The sequence below is a fragment of the Haliotis cracherodii genome, unplaced genomic scaffold (genome assembly GCF_022045235.1).
Source record: "Haliotis cracherodii isolate W230 unplaced genomic scaffold, xgHalCrac1.p SCAF_10, whole genome shotgun sequence".
NCBI classification, from domain to species: Eukaryota; Metazoa; Mollusca; class Gastropoda; order Lepetellida; family Haliotidae; genus Haliotis; species Haliotis cracherodii.
The window spans coordinates 36,626,639-36,649,690 of NW_027266265.1; the positions used below are offsets into that span (position 1 = coordinate 36,626,639).

A 23,052-nucleotide genomic window follows, 5' to 3' on the forward strand; every position below is an offset into this window, starting at 1 on the left:
AGACTTTCTGATGCAACATAGCGCAGCTGTACTGATATGGCTGACTGTAGCTCACGGCCTCTCCACCATAGAACATATCTGGGCTGAGATTGAACGACGCCTATGACAGGACCAGAACTAGCTGGTAGCGCTAGATCACTTAGGTCAATCTTAGGTTGACATTTGGAACAACATGCCCCAGGCTGTTTTTAATAATATGGTGTCTGCAATACCCCTCGCCTGTATCAACGCAAATGGTGGTTACACCCGATACTGACATTGTTAATTGGGTTGTTAAAGCTCCCTAAAATTCCGTACAAAGAGAGATATATTTCTGGGTCAAGCAACATGTACCACCAAATCCCTGTCTCAAAGACTAACCATAAGTCTTAATGCAATCAAGTAAGAACTTTCATTACATTCACAGAAAGTATTTTAAGTGGAATCAATTCAATATGGAGTCTCAAAACTTATGGGGTTTGTTGAAAGGACAACTTTATCCATGGGCCATTTGGCATTAAGGTGGTGACCATAGGTATAGCTAAATGGCTATCTTCAAAGGTTGAGGACAATTTGTCAAAAATGAAAGCAAATGCCACGTGAAGTGTACTGACAAAAGTGAGAAAACAATATGTTAAATGTTGAACTTCCCAATTGATAACATATATGTGACATTTGGGAATAAAACATTTAGATGTACTTGTAGGAATCCCCATGATCTACAATTGCTCCTCCCTTCTTTCTGGTTTCGTTATGCCATGAAGTTTACCTTCAGGTAAACGTATGATCTGATATCAGTCAACAATGGTGAAATAGTCAATTTGTTTCCACTGATTTACCCACCTCAACGTTGTAACTGTCAACTTATTTTTTTCCGGCAATATGCCTCGGACGTCTACATTTCACAACGTTTCAGGTTGTATGGGGTTTAATGTCGTGTTCAAGATCACTGCGCTTATCACTGTGTATGTGTGTGTGTGTGTGTGTGTGTGTGTGTGTGTGTGTGTGTGTGTGTGTGGCTGCTTAGACTAGTCCGGACTAATGCCGATTTGATAGTGCTAGGCCACTGAGATACCATGCTGCAATACTATCCTTACCAGTTTAACCCGGAATCCCAACTTGGTCTAACGTCACAGGTCCCACTTCATGACCCATCTGGGCGTAGATGTATATGAATCAACAGACATGATACATATACCTATACTATCAACGACTGATTTGTCTGGCCCAGTCTCGGTTGTCTTCTCGCTGCTGCGATATGAAGCTGCAATATTCCTGAGAGCGACGCAAAACAACAAACAACATGCCAACTAATGCCAGATATATATTAGAGAACAAACTTTGCTAGCTTTATTTGAAAATTGGCCCTACTTCATCACAAAAAAACGAATAAAACGTGGCGATGTAACAATTTGTAATCAATATTTCTGCGCACCTCTTGTTTACAATGACGTCTAGGGAATGTAAATTCAAAGACTGCCTTCACGCGAGTCACCAGGTATCACCATGGTATCCTGCATCATGAATTGGAAATTGATTAACAGCATCCTCACATTCCTCCCAAGTGAAAAGAACATATATTACACGAGGGCAGTCTCAGACAAGAGCTCTTCCACGATGTTCCGTGCTTTTGTGGTAATGATCGTGACTGTATTTTTCAGAGATGAAGGTGAGAAGTCAGTGCCTACTTGAGGAGGGCCTATTTTGTTGTCTCTGCTACCATTGGGTGGCCAGGCTTGGTGAATTTGGTTGATTGAATGTTATCCTATCCCCGTTGCCCATAATATCAGTTACTGATTTGTCTTGTCAAGAGGGGCGGTCGGGTAGCCTAGTGGTTAAAGCGATCGCTCGTTACGCCGAAGACCCGGGTTCGATTCCCGACATGGGTACAATGTGTGAAGCCCATTTCTGGTGTCCCCCGCCGTGATATTGCTAAAATATTGCTAAAAGCGGCGTAAAACCATACTCACTCACTGTCTGGTCAAGACTCCATTATTTACAGACCGTTCGAAGCTGGAATTGTGCTTAGTGCAGCGTTAAACAACAAACACACAAAGAATCAATCGAATCAGGCCTTTGGGTTAATGAAATTTGAATGTACATGTTGTTCATGTTTTATATGTTACTTTATCTTAAACATGACTCATGGAAAAAATGGCAACTTGTGTAATAAGTAAGTAAAATATTGTGAAAATACAACCGCAATTAAATAACAGTGTAATGGTTGGATTGTTTTGTATAATCTATTTGTACACTTTCCGTGTAATAGAACTATAAATATATATTCTTTCTTTGATTGTTAATTTTAATGTACCGTTTTGTTATGTGCAACTTTTCATGTAATGAGTTTTATCTCGGCACCTTGGTCACACTTTTCTTGGAGGCAGAACTGGTTGCTCAAGGGTCAAAGGTAGAACAATTCGCTTAATTGACCCGTAGCCGTGCATGGATCCGCCGCTAGCCCTTGGGCCCACGATCCAGAATCGCCCTGATTTATGGAGATTCTGGTTGAGAATAAATCCCCACCAACCTTTGCTGGTCACGACCAAATGAATTGGATAGTCAGGTTCAGTGAGTTGGTTGATTGAGTGTCATCCTACCCCGACTGCGTTTCATCATGCTCATAATATCAATCACTGCATTGTCTTATCTAACTCAATTATCTGCAGGCCGCCGCATACATGTGGAATATTTCAGAGTACGACAATAAACAATAAACAATATTCGATGTTAAAATAATAGATAAGATCTATAGATGTCGTCGTGTCCGTCATCCGGTTAAAAACGGAAAGTCTAACCAATATATTTTATGTTCTATCCTGTTTTGTAAGCTACTCCACATACGGCACATGATGTGCACAGACTACTGGACAAGCTATTCGCCAATTACAGCATTCTCGTGAGACCCGCTAACGATCATAGCAACCCGACGGCGATTAGTGTTGACTTCATTCTGAATCAAGTGGAATACCTAGTGAGTAGAAGCAGCATGGTCGTTGACCCCTGCCAGATCTATGATCACATATATATACAATGGGGAACTAACGTTCGCAAGGGATACTTAGGGGCCGACCAATGTCATTCCTGGGGTTGTGTTGGTTGGTGTGGGGTGGGGCTGGCTGAATGTATCGAAAAATGTAGATTGTAGCAGAAGATACCTGAAAAAAATATATTATGCTTCATATTGTTGATATTTGTTTTGGTCAAAAACATATTTAGGCCCATTGATGTAATTACAAAAAGCAGTAGATATATGAAGAACTGTCTCGATACAAATGCCAAATCCGTCACGCGAATATGAAATATAATTATGGTATCCGTTTTATTGGAGTCAAATCTGGCTGAGAGAAAACTGGAATACAATTGTTTTGCCTCACCTCTGACGGAAAAGAAATGTGTTGTGCAAATAAGATTGTTCCTCTTTTCAGAGAAACAAATTGCAGTTTCGAACCCATGAAAACTAAAATTACTGTTTTTCTTACAAAACCGCTGCCTTCAGAATGCAAGATTGTCTGCAAAATGCAATTATCCATCTACAAGTATTTTCATGTCAGCTTTCAAATATATTTCATAAAATATATGTTATAATTTCAGGACATTAAAACACAAGAAATGAAATCACTGGGATATTTCAGCATTGTAAGTAGATACCGTGCAGTGTATATTAATATTTCTGTAATATCGCCTAATTTTCACATTTTACTCGATTGATTAACCCGTGACTAAATAAAAGCGACAACGCCATTTTCATAATCATAAGCTATCGTCGAGTCAGTTGTACGTTATGTTTATGAGTCACTATCAATTAGTGTCCACAAAATGATTGAATCCGGTTCTGTATTCATAACCTTATCCCGCCACAGTGCAGTTCTGTACTTGTAGATGTTTCCCCGTGTGGATTCAGGAGATGAACAGACAGCGTCGACTAAAATGGGGATGGTCAGGTTCTGTGACTTCATTGGTTGGTTGGTTTGTTGGTTTACGCCGCACTCGGCAATATTCCAGCTATATGACGGCGGTCTGTAAATCATCGAGTTTGGACCAGACACTCCAGTGATTGACATCATGAACATCGAGCCACGCAAGTCCTGTGACTTTACTGATTGAATGTCACCGTACATAATCGCGTGGGTTACTTATGCTTCCTGTCAATGGTTTCTCTTGTCAGATTCAGTTAGTTCCAGGTTGCCGCGACGAATATGTGATATGGCTGTCTGTTGGTTTTAAACGACATTCCCTTTTTCATTTTGTATGCTGTTTGTAAAATGGAAGTAAAATATCTATTATTACGGTGCGAAAATACAACCGCAATCCAATAATAGTTCGGATTTGAATCGTATTGTGTATGAAGACACCTATAATATGTGTTTGAGCTGTGTCTCTCCTGACCTTATCAGTCTGTCTTATGTTCTTCACTGTCTCGTCAGGGCGGTCGGGTAGCCTAGTGGTTAAAGCGTTCGCTCGTCACGCCGAAGACCCGGGTTCGATTCCCGACATGGGTACAATGTGTGAAGCCCATTTCTGGTGTCCCCCGCCGTGATATTGCTGGAATATTGCTAAAAGCGGCGTAAAACCATACTCACTCACTCACTTTCTCGTCAACACGTGGGGCCAGGGAAATCGTATATTTGAGGAGAACACACTTTGTTACCATTTGAAAACTGTTGACGTAATTACTTGGTATCACCTGGGACTGCCGAGTCGTGAGAACGCCTCATTTGTTTCATATTTAGATGCATAAAGATTCAGGGTGACAAAACACTCTTCACAAGACTGTATGACAAGATGGATGACTTCAACTTTCCAATAGTCAACATTCCCTTCATGTCGAGCAATATTCCAGCACCTTCAGCCTTTGGTGTTAACATTTCACAACTTTTGACATATAATCGAGCATGGCCTTTCTACCAAGATTTCAAAGAGCGTCATACGACTCTTGCTCAGAAGTCGTTTGAGCAAGGTTACAACGTTCAAGGTCTCAGTAAAGCTTTCAAAACGTTTTATGGTAGTCACGTGGAGGACATTTCCACATTTGACGCATCAGTGACAAAATGATGACCGATGCATTTCCGTCTTTCAACTTGTACCATGTGTTCCAGTGTTTTTTCAGGTGAACAATTGACTTGACTCTGCATGTGTTTGTGACGGGTGCCACCGCCGGACCAGGATACACTCACCTTTTCGCGAACACTTGGTATCATTACTATTTGATAGTAATTCATGAACACATGTTCATGATATAGTCGGAATCATACAATCGACTCTGCGTAATGTTGAGTTTTCTATTTGGAATGGAAAGGGTTTTGTTACTTTAATTAAAACTCTCAATCATATGTGCGTGTGGAGTGTCATTATTGTCCAAAATCATCACTTAATCAGAAGTGGTTATTGTGATTCGAAACACTCGGCTGAACAATCAGAATTAAGCCCTTTTTCGTGAGTTGAGTTTAACGCCGCATTTAACGGTGTTACAGTTATATCATGGCGTGTCAGCTTAATGTGGGAAGGGAGCCCAAAGTGATGCAGGTCTAAGCCCTTTTTCACTTCATAGTTAAATGTTTCATAATACTTACCCACTGAACGAGTAAAACGTGGTAATTGAACAATGGTAATACGTTTCTATAATTTGGATTCATATATTCATGTTGTTTATCTTATTTTTATAGAACTGGACAGACGAGTTTCTAGTATGGAACCAAACTGATTATGGAGGAACACGCTATATTACCGTCCCTGGAAACAAGATATGGAAACCAGACTTTGTCATTGACAACGAGTAGGTGAACAATTGTAATTCATAGTGTCAAATGATATATTGATATCCTTGTTTCTCAGAGTCACGGACAATACATCGAGTTATACATGGCCATAGTGTCGATATCCAGTAGGCCCGGGTCATTAGGCCTCCCTTGACGACATATCAGATCAATGCCGTTACGGATAACGATACATAGGATCAATCGAGTTAGCGATAAATGAGATCAATAGAATTGAAGTCTACGATTTATCTGATCAATTAAATTCGAGTTAACGATTTACGGAATCAATGGAATTTGAGTTAACGCTATTCAGAATAATGTTGTTCGATTTAACGATACATTGACAATTGGGGTTTGGATTAACGGGACTTCACTGCACATGGACAAATGTTATGGGGTAGAGTTGATACTGAAAGTACTTACCACAAGTACAATTGAATAAAGGAGCTTCAGGAAATTGATAAAATGAGGAAAAACGTATGAAATCTCAAATATATAGCTATAGCAGGAATATTGCTGAAAGCGGCGTAAAACCGAACTCACTCACTCATAATGTATTGTTCGTAACAATTCAGCTATGTGACGTTCAATCAGCTTTGAACATCGTTATCATGAAAATGTGCAAATGTCGAAAAGGTATTTACGTTCGACTTTTTCTTAGAACAAAGGAGGTCATTGCAGTTGCAAACCGAACCTTGGAGTATGTCATTCGATTGACACATTGTGTCTGTTATTGATTAACACATATGTTCTATTGCAGTATTAGTGCAAAACGCCCGATCGGAGATGAGAGACATTTGGTAATAATCGATTTCAATGGAAGGATACTCTGGGAACCTGGCTATGTTGCTACAACTACATGTAACGTGGACATCAAATACTTCCCCTTTGACACACAGATCTGTTCTGTGACGTTAACGTCATGGATGACGTCGAACATTAGCCTTCGCATGTACTCAACGAGGGGAATGTATCTTGGTTATTATTCGGAAAATGGAGTGTATAAAGTAACCAATCATTGGGTTAAACAATCAACATTACCACTGACTGGTTTTGAAAATGAAGCCCTCGACGGATTGGATTTCTTCGTCGTTCTGAAGCGGAAGACAACCTTCTACTGGCTGTGTATTGTGTCACCACTGCTGGTGTTCCCCTTGCTGAGTCCTCTGAGTTTCCTGGTTCCTGCAGACAGTGGGGAGAAGACGACCCTGGCCATCACATCTTTACTGTCAATCTTTGTGTTCATATCGTCCATCTACGAGACATTGCCTAATCTTTCTAACACTGTCTCCCTTTTCGGTAAGATACTCGTCTCAATTGTCACGAGCTGATATATTTAACTCAGTCACCACATGTACAAGCATGGGCAACGTCAACAATGTATCTGGGACTCTGAATATTCCTTACAATCTAATATCTCTAGTCAGAGTTTGAACAAGTTTCCTGAAGCAATATATACTGAACCGCAAAAGAAATGTCACCATGGATAGATATATGATAAACCTTATTTGTCCAAACACTGTAAACATAATTTGAGAAATATTAAAAAGATGAAACTTGGCAAAACTGATAATCAAGGTTGAAATTAAAGTGTCAAATGTTCTTAAAGTGAAACACAAGTCGCTGAGAAAATGACATCACAAGTCAGTATCTCGTGTGTCCGCCATGTGCATTGATGACTGCCGTGCAACGTCGATACATGGAATGGATGAGGCGGTTGATGAAGGCCATAGACACTTGAACCCACACTCTGAGGAACGCCTGACGCAGTTCGTCGGCCTTCGTCGGACGTCATTCAGCCGTCTTTGAATCTCGTCCCACAGGTGCTCAATGGTGCAGGCCACTGCATGGATCTGATGCCATTCTGCTGGAGGAAGTCTCTTGTTGCTCTCGTAGTGTGGGCACGGGCGTTATCATGCTGAAACTCGTTGTTGCGGCGACGTGCCAAATAAGGTATTGCGTGTGGTCTCAAGACTTGATCAATGTACCCAGCTGCCGATGTTCTGGAAGATCACAGGGCTGTCCCTCTGTGCAAGACCAATTCCACCCCACACCATGATACTCGTACCACCCTACGAGTCTCTCTCAACAAGTCGCCAGATTCCCTTTCTGCCGTCTGCTGTTGTGATAGAGTAACGGCTCTCGTCTGAGAAGAGGAGTCTTCTCCACTGCTGGTGTTGCCAAAGCTGGTGCTGTGTTGCCCACTGAAGATGGTCCCGGCGATGACGTGGTGTCAGAATGGGTCCTCGGTGTGGCCTGTGACAGTCGAGGTGTCTGCTCGTCAATCGTCGTCGCACAGTGTCCGCACTAATGTGTCGCTGGTGTGTCCTCATGGTCTGTCGAGCAGTTTCCGCAGCAGTAACAAAGCAATCTTGAAGAAAATGTCGCACAATCTGACGATCCTGACGTCCGTTGGTTACCCTTGGTCTACTACATGGTCGGCCATCTTTAGTGTTGGTGGTCGGGACCGTTGCTGGAGCCTGTGTATGGTCCTTTCGTGGACTCGAAATGCATTGGCTACTTGCCGGGCTTGGTGTCGCTGATTTCTTGTCAGTCTTGGCATGTGGTAGCAATTCAATAACGAATGAATTGTATCCGATCTGGGTGGATTTTTATAGGGCAGAAATGGGGGAACGTATGTGCATTTCAATTTTCACGGAACTCACGTGCATCGGGTTATCGCGTTTGGGCGATCAGTTTTATTGTCATCTGCTTTCAAATTGTTTTTTTTATCATCAAATTTCACTGTAAAAGTAATGTAACTTTGACGATAATTACCCAGATATTTAAATGACAACTTATCATGTATTGTTACTTGGGCTGACGTTTCTTTTGCGGTTCATTATGTATATAAGTGGAAGACAATGTGTGAGCTGCATCGGGAACTTTATATTTTACTTGCTATAAGATGTAAAATGATCAATAAATCATGCTCAACCTTTATATGATACACATGTATTGCAGAAAGTATATTTGCATGTATGCACCCTTCCTGTGTGGCAAGCATATGTGTACACAGAAGTAGATATTCTGCCCAATAGCTTATTTTATTAAAAAAAAGGCAGAGTGCGATGGTGTTGTGCAGAGTTGTGCTTCCTTGGAGTCTTATAACGAGCGGGAGAGACCAGAAATGGGCATCTCTCATAACAATTCTCCTGTTTCTTACGCTTTTACCACCAGGCTACCCGCCCACCGTGCCCCCGCAGATACCGATTTACTTTCACTTATGGGGACTTTCAATCACATGAACGATGGATTTGGCATCTATATGAACTTGTTGGTTTTCCTTGCAAGATTACATTTCGGTGCTGAACTTTTAAAGACTTAGTTGTATTTCAGATGCGGATCCGGATGCCTTACTTAGTTTATTTTACCAAAGGTATTGCTAATAAGGTTAATTGATACGCTCATGGACACATGAAAACTTCTAACTTTGTTCCTCGGCAATGTTATACAGTAAAAATGTTTACTTCCTCTTTCAGTGCTCCTGGCATCTGTTCAGACTTTCATCAGCTTCCTGACTGTGATATGCAACGTCACCATACTCTGTATCCATCGACTCCCACCAAATTACACAATCCCAATGTGTCTGAAGAGAGTATACACAAAGGGTTCACAAACGCGTACGGCAAAACGAATGAAGGCAAAGGAAGGCAGCAGTTCGAATGCCAGACTCGACGGAGAAACTGTTCATGCCCCTGTTGACACTGTTACTTGGGGAATGGCTGCAGAATTCATTAACAGAATGTTTTTCATAATTTCTTTTGTGTCGACCACAATCGTTACCATTGTGTTCGGAGCCATGCTTTTCACTTGACTAAATGTGTACACATGACATTGTATTTGCAAAAACTGACATCACATTTATCGTGCAATGCTTTAAGGGAGAACAAATAAATAGACGATTTATTTCCTTCCCTCTTGTAAAAACACATGGAAACTTCAAATTTTTATCCAATCAATATTATATTGTAATTTTTTTTGTACTCTAAATACTTCCAACTTCAGTGCTCCTAGAATCTGTTCAGACTTTCATTATCGTCTTGACTGTGGAATGCAACGTCACCATTTTGAGTATCCATCGACTCTCACCAAACTACACAATCCCAATGTGTCTGAAGAGAGTACTAGTAGTCAAGAAGGGTGCACCAAGTTTATTATGGTAAAAACGGGCAGCTTGTTGAATGCAAAACTCGATGGAGAAACTGTTTATGCCTGTTACTTTGGGAATGATTGCAGAATTCATCAACGGAATATGATTCATTGTTTCTTTAGTGTCGACTTCCGTCGTTACCATTCTGATCGGAGCCATGCTTTCGAATTGACTAAATATGTACATATGGCATTGTATTTGCTAAAACGAATATCACATTTTATTTTAAAGTTTCTGCTTGCATGCTTTTAAGGCGAAGACATAAAAACGGATTTAGTACCAGCCCCTTAAAAGGGTCTAATAGGTAAATGTATTATGCATCTGTAAACCTGACAAACAGGGCATTCGTTTCAGCGGGTCAAATAATTATTAGCTCCAGTCATAGAAAGTTGTATGCAATGTATGTAATTTAACTGATTTATTATAAATATTTGTGATTTTGTAGTTGCATTTGTAAATATATGTGTATGTACCTAACCTTTTCTGTATAGCCATGTCATACTCAATAAAACTGTAGAACAAATCGACTCAAACAATTAATTGCACCGCGCAATACATTCAAATCTGTTCCTGGCACCAAAACAACTTATGTGCAATAACAACACTTGCGCCAACGCCCAAGAAACATGAAAAACATGAAAATTAGTTTTGCAAATATCTGCGGAAATTCCACAGAAACTCTTGGGAGTCTCGTTTAGCTATTCAGAATTTTAACAATATTTCTGTGCAGTTTCTGCGGAGGATTCGCAGGAATTTTCAGTCAAAGAGTTTGCATTGTAGTGTATGTTTACAGTAGACTCTATTCTCTTATAAATTGGAATATGCATTTTCGCCGGTGTTCGGTTCATTGAGATACTGTCTCGGAGGCGTTTCAAAATATGTGCCTAACTAAATTGCAGAAGAGTCCCCTATAAGCGCATACACTTGTTGCATCATGCGTGCAGTTCGGGCATGTATGAACTTTCATTGTGATTTGATGCAAAGCCATAGTATTTTAAACTTGATACATTTTGTACACTACATGCAAATCAATAGTTTCTTATTTTTTTGTCGTAGTATACAGACACAGACACATATTCTTCTGAAGCCGTAAGTAAACGTTATTGGTTCGTCACGTCACTCAAAATTTGTGACTTCATGATGTATTTGTGAAGCCCATTTCTGGTGTAGTACTGGAATATTGCTAAAAGCGGCATTAAACCGAAGTTACTCATAATGCATTGTTCACAACAATTCAGCTTTATGACGTTTTATTCCTTCACCGGAACAATCACCTGTTAAAATCGCTAAACGAAAAATGTGCATACATGTATGTTGTCAAAAGGTATGTGAAACCGACCGTTTAAGCTTAAGTTATATAATTTGCACTCGGCACTGACTTTCGTGGCCTTGATAAAAAAAATAACGTTGTATTAAAGGATACTGTACAGTACCAAAGATCTTTAGTAGTCAACACAATTGCATACTGAACCCAGGAGTATATGTCATTCGACTGCCACGTACATTATGTCTGCAATTGATTAACACACATAATTTGATGACGGTGTCATTCCAAGAAAACTGATCGGAGATGACAGAAATTTGGTAATAATTAATTTCAGCGGACATATATAACCAGGTTATGTTGCTACATCTATATGAAACGTGGACATCCCCATTCCCATTTGACACATATATCTGTTCTGTGAATTTAACGTCATGGATGACGTCGAACATTAGCATCCACAGCAGTAAATCAACGACCGAAAATGGAGAGTTTGAATTAATCAATCATTGGATTGAATAATTGCCCTTACCACTGTCTCGATTTGAAAACGAAGAAGTCTTTGGGTCGGGTTTCTTCTTCGTTCTGAAGCGAAGAACAACTTTCTACTGGCTGTGTCTGGTGTCACCATTGCTGGTATTCCCCTTGCTGAGTCCTCTGAGTTTCCTGGTTCCTGCAGATAGTGGGGAGAAGACGACACTGGCCATCACATCCCTACTGTCAATCTTTGTGTTCATGTCGTCCATCTATGAGACGTTACCTAAGCTTTCTAACACTATCTCCATTTTCGGTAAGATTCACGTCCCAAATGTGAGCTACTGATATAGTAACATCCGTCAGGTGTCCATTAGTCGAATATGCAAGTAAAAGACTATGTGAGTTGTATTCGGAAGTTCTATTTCACTTTCTGTAAGATATAACATGTAATCTCAAAATTATGTTCAACATTTATGTGGTACACATGGATTGCAGAAAGTATATATGCGTGTATGCACGCATCATGGGATCCAGGCATTTATGTACACAGAAGTAGATATTCTAGCTCAGCATCAATAGCTAAACTTATACAAATGTTGAGCGCAATGGCGTTGTGCCTCGTTGTGTATTACTGCAGTCTTATAACGAAACTAGGCTTCTCACATTGCAGTTTGCCTGTGCCGCACGCTTTAACTACAAGGCTACCCGACCTAGCAGAAACTGATTTATTTAGATGTTCCTTTTTGGGACTTTCAATCACATACATGATGGTTTTGACAAATATATGAACCTACTGGTTGTCCTTGCAATCACATTTCTGTGCTGAACATTTACAGATTTATAATGTAGTTGCATTTCTGCTACCGATCCGGATGCCTTACTATCTTGATTTACCAAAGGGATTGCCAACAGGGTTAAAATATACTCTCACTGACACATGGAAACACCAACATTGATCCCAGATTGGTAATGCTATACAGGTAATGTTGGGTTTATATTAATTCCTCTTTCAGTGCTCCTGGCATCTGTTCAGACTTTCATCAGCTTCCTGACTGTGAAATACTCTGTATCCATCGACTCCCACTGAACTACATAATCCCTATGTGTCTGAAGAGAGCACCAACGGCAAAGGCCATTATGGTCAAACGGGCAGCATGTTGAATGCAAAACTCGATGGAGAAACTGTTCACTCCCTTAGTGACACTGTCACTTAGAGAAAGGTTGCAGGATTCATCAACAGAATATGTTTCATTGTTTCTTAAGTGTCGACTAGTGTCGTTATCATTGTGATCGGAGCCATGCTGTTCAATTGATTGAACAAGTACACACGTATTTGTGAAAAGTTAACCTACATATGCTATTTTAAGGTTTCTGCGTACAATTATTTTACAGGATACAACTATATCTTACTAGCCCCTTTGTGAAAGAACGGTTGGTGATATCCAAACTAGTCTGTTGGACATAATTAATATGTTAAGCAGATTGAAACCTGAAACAAATGATATTTATTTCAACACGTCACATATTTATTATCTCGTGTCACAAAAAGCTTTTTATCTGATATATCATTATATCTGATTACGCCAATGGCCTCATTGCTGATCGGCATGCAGCGGACAATATCATGCTTGAACCCGTTCTTGCAAGTTGCAGGATTATAGATTTCAGTCGAAAAATGATTTTCAAGAAGGGAAAGTACACAATGGACTTTGTCCTTTGTATTTATTTCATATTTGAGGTTCAGGATTTTGAGTTTTTAATTATATGAGTCTTTAAAGTACCGGGCGAGTGAATGCACGGATGTTACACTGCAATATTCAAGACGTTTGTAAATAATCGAGAGGGGGCATGTCGAACCACTGGTTTATAGCATGAGACACGATCAATTCGATACCTATTCTGACCCGGAATCATCATGATCGCTCTTTAGAAAGCATCAACGATTCAATTTTATTATCTTTTACGACCAGAATGAAGTGTGCTGGGTCTATTCTCTCACTGCGAGTCCACTCCGCCCCTCATCTAAGAAAGCGACCAAACTCACATGCGTTAGTGAATGACTGAGTATGGTTGGGTGGTTGTGTTAGTGAACGAGTATGGTTTGGCACCGCTTTTATGAACATTACAACAATATCATGGCGAAATGGGCTTCACACATTATGCCCAAGTAAGGAATCCAACCCGGGCCTTACTTGCAAACGGTTTTAGCACTGGGTTACCACCACGACTACCCCCTAAAGTCAAGTATCACATAAGGTTAGTTTACAAAAACAGTTATGAAATTGAGACGAACAATAGACTAGATTATCGACAAAAACTCAATTGCAATACCTGAGGAAAATCGAACGTGTATGTCTGCCATATTGTCAAATATTTATATACGACTGATATCAGATACTTCCTGTTACATATTAACATGAATTAAAAACAAATTAGTAAAACAACAGATGGCGGTGTTAGTGCATATAGGATAACAAATGACATAAATGTTCTAGAGAGATCTATCTCCATTATCACATCCCCTCTTTGAACGTCCAACTTGAATAAAATTGTCTCATTGATCGACAATGCCGAAATCGTGAGAAACAAATGAGCATTGTCTGCGCTGACAGCACAAGGCGCGGTTTGTCAGCAAAAACATACTCGGCTACCAATTTCACAAAACCAATCCCCCTCCAAACGGATTAATAAATGCATTCAGTGCCATCTTAAACATGGACATTCGTATCTAATCAATACACCGACAAGCTAATGATCTGATTTGCATGTTTTTCCTTTTCGGTCTTTAGATATATAAACCTTTTAATAAAACAGCCAATGCACAAGAGGGAATGAAATATACATGTACCTCTCACACACTCTGCAGTGTTTTTCATTTCCGTCCAAACATTACCGTCTTGCTGAGAATAAACAATGTGATCACTGTTTTGGACCCATTAGCCCGAAACTAAACTCAGCGCCGTATGCAATTTGAAATAACTCTCCCTATTGCTCTATTTCTTCATCTTTGTGACACGTCAAATAATGCCACACACAAGGCAAGGATGTTACCTGAGTAAGAAGTCTGCCAAAACCATGCACAGTACCACGGCTTTCAAACTTTGCCTTGACCTTAAGAATTCGAAGTTGCTGCTTGTACTAGTCCGGACTGATGCCGATTGATAGTGCTAGCTCACTGAGATACCATGCCGCAGTTTAACATGAATACCCCACTCTGACACAGTATACTGACTCCGAGCCGACCAGTCCTTGTTTAAACCCCTTAATGCCGAGCGCCAGACAGGGTAACAACAAGTACCATCTTTTAACGTCTTTTTGGTATGACGCGGCCTCTACCACTAGACTACGGAGGCGGTCCGGCTCCTTTTGAAGTACACTAATCGAGCAAACACTTTCTATGGTTTACATGTGAAGGACCTTTCCAAATTTCGAATTCAACGCCAAATCAAATTCATCGTGTAATGGCCCAAACAAGAAGGTTTATGGGACTAGCCCATGGTGAACGCCAGGAGTGACAAACTACACGCTCCAAGTAAATCAGGTTAACAACAGTACTACAGTGTGAATAGTTGCAGGTAATGTTTGATAAATAGACACCAGTATGTAAAATATTCCTGCCGTAGCAATGCATTGTCTCTGCATGAATGTAGCTTGATAAATAGCGCTGCGTCAATGTTGTTATCACTGTTGACATATGTACTTTGGTAAATCACACATATAGTGAGACATCTTAATCCTGTTACACTCTTGCGACGAATCAAAACTTTCGCAATTTCCGTGTTTTTCAGTTTAAGGATGTCGTCGTTTATTGCTTCAGTGATCATCGCCTCTTTTATGTCATTCCCATCCATGTTTCTTTGTGTCGGAGCAAGTTGAACAGAAATCACATGCCACTGAGTGGAGGCAATAAGTGTCACAGACACAAACGATAACAATTTTGAGCTAATATTATGAAACGAAATTGAATTGAAATTGTGAACAGCCTTGAGATTTGTAATAATTCCCATATTAAGTATGGTGTGTGAGGTTCAGTGCAGCTATATGCCAAGTTGCAACTGGAACATGAAGACAGGTGCTCATCCTTCAGATTGATTACACGTCCAGGATGTTGGTGATCGCCATTTGCCGTTACTGTACTTAATTATATGTGACATCCGGCAAATATGTTGTTTTTAGGTACACTTAATCGTGTATACACTATCACTCGCCCAACAACAATATGTGTATTCCAACATCGTCGGCCGAATTTACAGGGGGGTCTACAATCTCTGTCCAAGCTATCTTAATGTTCATTTTCAACCTAACACAGCAGGCGTGAATAAATGCATGTGTTGATAACTCAAACTGCCGCAATCAAGGAATTATATATTGTTGGTTATTATCCTCGTTAATTTATGTAATACCAGGCACGTTGAAAGTTGGACCCGTGAAGATTTCGGGGTAGAATAGGTCTTCAGCAACCCATACTTGCCGTAAAAGGCGACGATGCTTGTCGTAAAAAGGCGACTAACGGGATCAGGTGTTCAGGGTCGCTGACTTGGTTGATACATGTCATCGATCCCAATTGCGTGGATCGATGCTCATGATGTCAATCACTGGATTGTCTGGTCCAGACTCGATTATTTACAGACCGCCGTCATATAGCTGGAATAATGCCGAGTGCGGCGTTAAACAACAAACAAACAAACAAACGTTGAAAGTTGATGACACCGAAAGTTGATTTCAGAAGAATTCGTCCATCAACATGGTGTAATGCGATTGGCGCACAGCTCATGCCTGGTATTGCCTAGCCCACCCGCCCTGTTTTCAAGCTGGCTGCATTGAGCCGGTTTCTAACGGCAGGTGTTGAAATTAGCCTTCTTGTTATTGTATGGATTTCAATATTGATAACAGGAGAAGATTTGAATCTATTGCGTTGTAGAACTAATAAGACGATCTTATCTAGGTGTTGTTTTGTTGGGCCTGCTATGCCAAGGTCTCATTGTAACTCCACCCGTTTGACGGTACCCACAGTCGAGAAATTACACTTCTTGATTTGCCAAACAATCGGGCAACTAGAGATTTTGACGTCCCCACTCCAAAAGTGTCCATAGTGCGCCATTATGTTCATGGAGATACTGTCTCGGGGGCCTTGTAATCGTGTACTTAGCTCAATTGCAGCATTTGTGATTGTGAGTTCCTTTATAGGCGCACACCTTGGCTTCTGTCTGCACGTGCATCACGCGCTGTTCAAGCATGATGTGAAACTTCATTATTATTGAATGTTGCGTTGAGATGCAGCCCCACGGTATTGCAGATGTGCACCTCAACGATAGCTCCATACAAATCGTTCCCTTATGTTTTGTCGGGACTATATTTCCCAATATTTCTGAATAATTGATTGTGTGTATCAATGTAACAGGGTTCATTTTAGTATTGTTGGAGGCGAAACGTAAATTATGTGTAGTCCCTGCATACATATGCGGAACTTTTGCAGAATGTCAGCCGACGCTGCGCGTATGTGTATTTTTTCAAGCATTTGCTATTTCTTTCGACGAAATGCCCAGCCCTTCTGAACGCTCTTTGTAGCGTATGTGTATTTTTTCAAGCATTTTCTATTTCTTTCGACAAAATGCCCAGCCCTTCTGAACGCCCTTCTGAACAGTATTTCAGTTAAGAATATATTTCAGGAACTTGGAAAATGCAAATATCAGCCCTGTGATTATTCAAGTAAACCAACGATCGGGTACGATGACACTCAATCAAGCAAGTCACCCAACCTGACCACCCGATCCATTAAGTGACCAGCAAGGGGGCTGTGGATAAATACTATTCTAATCCGTCAGAGCGAGAATTCCAGTGGGGTGTAATGTCACAAGTCTGTATCTCCCTGTGCGTGGATGGATTTGAATAGATTTATTAGAAACATAATATCTGTTATGTCCACGACTATTTTGTCTGTCCCAGGCTCAATTATTTTAAGGCTGCTGCCGTAAAAAGCAGGAATGTTGGAGAGAGCGACGCAAATCAATAAACAATATGCCAGCTCACTTCTTTTAGGCAATTAACGTAACTAGCTATACTGGAATATTGAGCAACGGCCTGACAAGTGACAAATAAAACGTGTCGATTTCACAATTTGTTATACTTGTTTCTGCGCACTTCTTGTTTACCTTTAGATTGACGTCAAAGTGAATGTAATTACAAAGATTGCCTTCCCACGGGTAATGAGGTATCTCCTTTCCAATGCCAAGGTATCCTGCATCCTGCATTGGTAATTGGTTGACAGCATCTTCACATTCTTCCTGAGTGAAGAGAACCAATATAACATATGGTGATCTGAGACCAGAGATCTTCCACGATGTACCGTGTTTTGTTGGTAGCGATCATGACTGTATGTTTCAATGATGAAGGTGAGTGGTAGATGTCAGTGCCTCCTTGAGGAGGGCCTATTTTGTTGTCTCCGCTGCCAATGTCTGACCCTATGGGGATTTCAGGTTAGTAATTGGCCCTCAGCAAGTAGGCGCCGGATTGGTTGACCGAGTGTTATCGTACCCCGACTTCATTGCGCATGGCTCATAATATCAGCTACTTGATTGTCTTGTCCAGTGTCCATCATTTACAGGCCCCGATTTCTCGAAACAAACTTAAGTTCAACAACTGACTTAAGTCTGAATTTGTACTCAAATTTGAGAAAACTCAGCAAAATTCATTTCTAAAAAAAAACTGAGTTCAATTTTGACACAAACTGAGTTCGCAACCAAGTTAAACTTAAGTTGCACACATGGTAATTTAAGTTATTCGGAGAAATATGGCTATTGCTGATGGACGTAAGCAGGGGATCGAGAAGGAGACAGGTTATTTCCAGGCAGCTTACCGATCGTGAAAACCCACTGAAAGACATGTCAGACGAAGATTTGTTCCTTAGATTTAGTTTTCGGGCGGAAGCAATTCTTTACATCGTGTCACTCGTATCCAACAGACTGCGTTGTCCCACTCAACGTAACAGCCTCCTTCAGCCCCAGCGGGTACTTGTTACGCTGAGATTCCTTGCTTCTCTCATTTCTGACTCCTTCTCGGCAATATCTGCGCCAACGGTGTTGCGGTCTGTCCGAGATGTTTGCACCAGCTCAACTGCTTACCGGTTTGTGAGGATGGTGACAGGATCATACGCAGACACCACAAAACAGATGTTTCACAAAATCGCAGGTAATTCATCGATCTTTCAACCGTTTTACATTACGTTATAAAAGTAAAGGGGGCATAACTCTAAGTGCAAGTTGGAGCTATGCTAAAATCATTGTTTTGAACGGGTATAATAATTCCCTTAGGCGGCATTCTGTAATTGTAAAGTGTAAAATGTTCAGGTATGAATCAATATGAAATAAACATCCACCAACATCCTTTTAACCAATAAAAATGAAGAATGTTTGGAATATTCATAAAATTATAAATCATTAACAAGTATTTGCATTATCTGACATTTCCAAAAGTATTATGCGTTGTCCTTGATCATATCAGTAAGTACGTTTATTCATAAAGCTGAAACTTTACATGGTTATTTGAGTATTATTGACAAGTATTATGCTGTTACATATTATGTTCAATTCATTTAACCTTAATTAGGAGGATGAACTTTCTTTACTCAAATATCAGATTCCAACCAATTCCAAAAACAATCACATTTATTTTCAGGATTTCCAAATGTGCTTGGGTGTGTAGATGGCACATTTGTTAGAATCAGAGGCCCAAAGGTGAATGAAGGAGACCGACCACCTGAATCGTAAAGGCTATCATTCGATGACTGTTCAGGTACGTATATAAATGGTTCACATAGATTATGTATGTATTTACACCAACAAAAAAGTTCTCATTTCATTTCTATACATGATGCCGAAAAAAAGGGGAATTTTATGTCATTATTTACAAATGAAATTGTATTTCTATACCAATGAAAACCGACCCTCTGCTCCCTTTTAGATGATCTGTGATGCAGAATACCGATTTATCAACTGTGTAGCAAAATTGCCAGGAAGTGTAATTGACAGCAGGATATTCAGGGATAGCATAATCAGTGCTGCATTTGAAAATGGTAGGTATCACATTTGATAATCGGACTTTGTGGTTTCTATGAATATAGGCACAAATGACAATTAACACAAATTTCAAGTAACATTTTGTGATTATTTCTCAAAACTGGTTATGTCAGGATTAAATTATGATCATGTAACCACTGAAGTTGTTAAATATTACTTGAGCTGGTATGTTACAATGTTTTCATAAAGAAATGTAAAAACACCATTCACTATACACTAGCATCTTTTGCAGATAGAAAGCATTGTGATGTGAAATACTAAAGTTCTCATTTGTATGGTGTGTCATGTCTATCAAGTTATCTCCCCTGTAATTGCAATTATCATGTGGGTGACAGAATTTAATGTCATATGTTCTTATTTTGTATGTTACAGGCACATTCAAAGGCTTTCAGCCTACCCCTGCAAAACCTACCTGATGACACAATTCCTCTCTCCAGCATCTGTCTATAACCGCTGCCATGGTCGAACCAGAGTTTTAATAGAACAAAGCTTTGGTATCTTAAAGCAGCGATTTTCTTACTTACATAATAGCCTTAGAACATCACCAGGGAGGGCCTGTCGAATTGTCACACCATGTGTAGTACCTCGAAACATAGGAATTGATAGGAAAGACCATACGTTACCTGATGCCTGTTTTAACGAATGACTAAAATGTTCATTCAATTAGCAGATACATCTTATGAACCGAGGTGTGAATTGGATGCATGAATAAATATGTGAATTGGATGCATGAATAAATATGTGTATCATATGTGATTATATATACATATGTGATTGTGTACCAAAATGTTTGATTTGTGTAAGAGGGTGTATGCATTATTATGTGACCAGTTGATGTGGTATAAAGCCACTGTTTTCATTGAAATGTATCAGTAAAGATGCATCTATAGTAATTAAAGAAAAGAATATTTTTGCATGACTAAGTGGTCAACACCTCCGATAGTTTGGCATTTTTTATCTGAAAGGACCGACAGACAGCACATATTCATATGTCCCCCTCCACAGCAGGGGGTGATAAATAAATCCACAATTGTGTTTCAAGTTCAACATTTATTAACAGTAAAACATTGATAAAAACAGATGATCTCTTTATCAATGTTATCCAAAGTACATCCATTCCAATAAAGTAATCAAATTGTTATTTGCCAAGACCAAATATATGAGTTCAGTTGCAAAGATTAGGTTACATGTAATGTTATTGAAATCAAATATTAGGAAGATAACTTCTCATCATTACACAAATAAGAGTTCATTGAAGGAAATCGGAAAAATAAGAGTGGAAAAAAGGCTTACATTCAATTGCACAAATGTAGGGCAAAACATGAAAAATAAATATTTCTCTGACCTCATTTAGTACTCAATGTACACAAAAACCAATGAGATACATAAAGTCACTCCCAGTCTAGTAGTATCTTACTTGGATTAAGTCATGTAAATATTGGCAAGCATGTTACTTTATGACATACGTAAAAAATAGGGTTTTTTTGTCAAGAAGACAGCTAGTCATATGAGATTTTCAATAGTCTCGGATTTGTTCCTAATGTTTTTTTCAGGGATATTTGCCTATTTGTTTCACAAATGTGGCGAAAATGGCGAAGATCAGTGTTGGATGTTTCCTGTAAAAGTTGATTTTGGAAATGTTGTATTGCAAATTATAATTTGATTTCTTTGCAAATTAATCAGTGATGTCTTGGTCCTGTAGCATCAGTTTCTTTTGGTATCTTCATGATCTTATATGAACATTTCCCTTGTTGTGTGATTATTTCTTCCACGCAAGCGTTTTGTTTCTTTTTCTTTTCCCGCTTGTACAGGTTGAGGCCTCTGTTAATTTTGGTGCTGGATGTAAAATACAAACCAGGGATGACCAAGACATCCATGTGCCTGTCCCTGCAACACTGATGAAAAAGTTGATATGGATCACTTAATATATATATTGACCTTTTTCACACTTCGCTACTTCCGGTTTGAAAGCGAGGCTTGGAGAGCATCGCTGCTTCTGCAGGTAGTGTCAACACACAGGAAGTAATGGTTCACTGTTCGGTCCCATTCTGTACGAGCGATCGGAGAAAAGCAGTTTCTTCGGAATTGTCTTTTTTTAATTTTCCTAAAGACAATCATCTCAGGAGGAAATGGATCGCAGCCATACGTCGAGATGTGAGCAACTCCTTCCAGGTAAGCAGCCTGTCTGTAGTGGTACATGTGTCGAATCACGAAAAATGTTCATCGTCAGTTCACAAGAAGTCCGACTAATTTGTTGCATACAATGATACCACAAAATTATATTTCACTAAAATATGACAAGAACATCGTGTTCTAGGTAAAATAATAATTGTTTACATGTAATTTCAAAGTTTACTTCAATATTTCGAGCCATTCGTCATCTGACCGATGAGCTCTTGACAACTTCATCACACGATCAGTGAATGGGTTGACATAAACAGACGGCAAACCTAATGTTATGTAAAACATGTATTATTTATTTAAATGTTGATAATCTGGGGAAAGATTTACTTGAATGCAATGCCAGTAAGTAACACTGACACAATAGTCCACCTTATACTTGAGAAATAGTTATGTAATAAATATTTGTGGTTTGGGCCCTAGGCCTTATAGATCTATATTGACTAAGCATGTCTGTCTCTATGGCTGCCTGAAAAAAAATGTAAATATTATTTTGATTAAAGGATACTACTGGTTAATGAAATGTTATGGTTATGGTCGTTTTGCTATCCTGCAAGTCAGGTTTATTTTCAGCAATCCTTGTACTGAAAATGTTCATACATTAAGGTAATATACAGGTAACTTCTACCTTATGTATGCTACGTTTAACATTTTATGGATATAGATTTTGTAATAATGGTTATCTACATATATGTTTCTTTACAGCTTCACCATTTTGAATAATAGAAACTTAATAACATTGTTAAATATGTTTATTGATGTTAATTTTTTTGTTTCAGATTGGTCGCAATATTACTTTTGTATGCTCTGACCACTTCAAGCAATGTGAAATTAAAAGAGGTCTGGGAGGGCACAAAAAGAGGCTTGTTCCAGGAGCTGTTCCATGTATTTTTAGATGGAGCAGTGCCACCAAGAGTAGACCAACCAACAAGGTCCAGGACAGAAGGTATTGATTTGACTATCTCTTATTATCATATCAATTATTACATATAAAATACAGTTCACTAAAATAGTTGTAATCATAATTTGTCATGACATTAATATTTTATTTAATCATTCATTTCTATTCCAGTGCATGTACTGTACAGTGTGTGACACTGTAAATGTATTATGATTATAATAATGTATGAATATATTATTATTTTAATAATGGCAGTATTGCTC

The 23,052-nt window shown here is 39.4% G+C and overlaps 1 protein-coding gene and 1 pseudogene across 1 annotated transcript; both read left to right on the forward strand.

Moving 5' to 3' along the window:
* The first annotated feature begins 1,642 nt into the window (after positions 1 to 1,642).
* LOC139453755 (neuronal acetylcholine receptor subunit alpha-3-like) lies at positions 1,643 to 12,719 on the forward strand. The gene is made up of 9 exons (XM_071235222.1): positions 1,643 to 1,648; positions 2,722 to 2,770; positions 2,811 to 2,953; positions 3,574 to 3,618; positions 5,646 to 5,755; positions 6,499 to 7,037; positions 9,221 to 9,361; positions 11,835 to 11,945; positions 12,646 to 12,719. Exons 1-9 carry the CDS (start codon positions 1,643 to 1,645, stop codon positions 12,717 to 12,719), a joined length of 1,218 nt encoding a protein of 405 aa, XP_071091323.1.
* A 5,716-nt stretch (positions 12,720 to 18,435) lies between these two features.
* Positions 18,436 to 20,288, forward strand: LOC139453756 (putative nuclease HARBI1; annotated as a pseudogene).
* Positions 20,289 to 23,052: the final 2,764 nt, after the last annotated feature.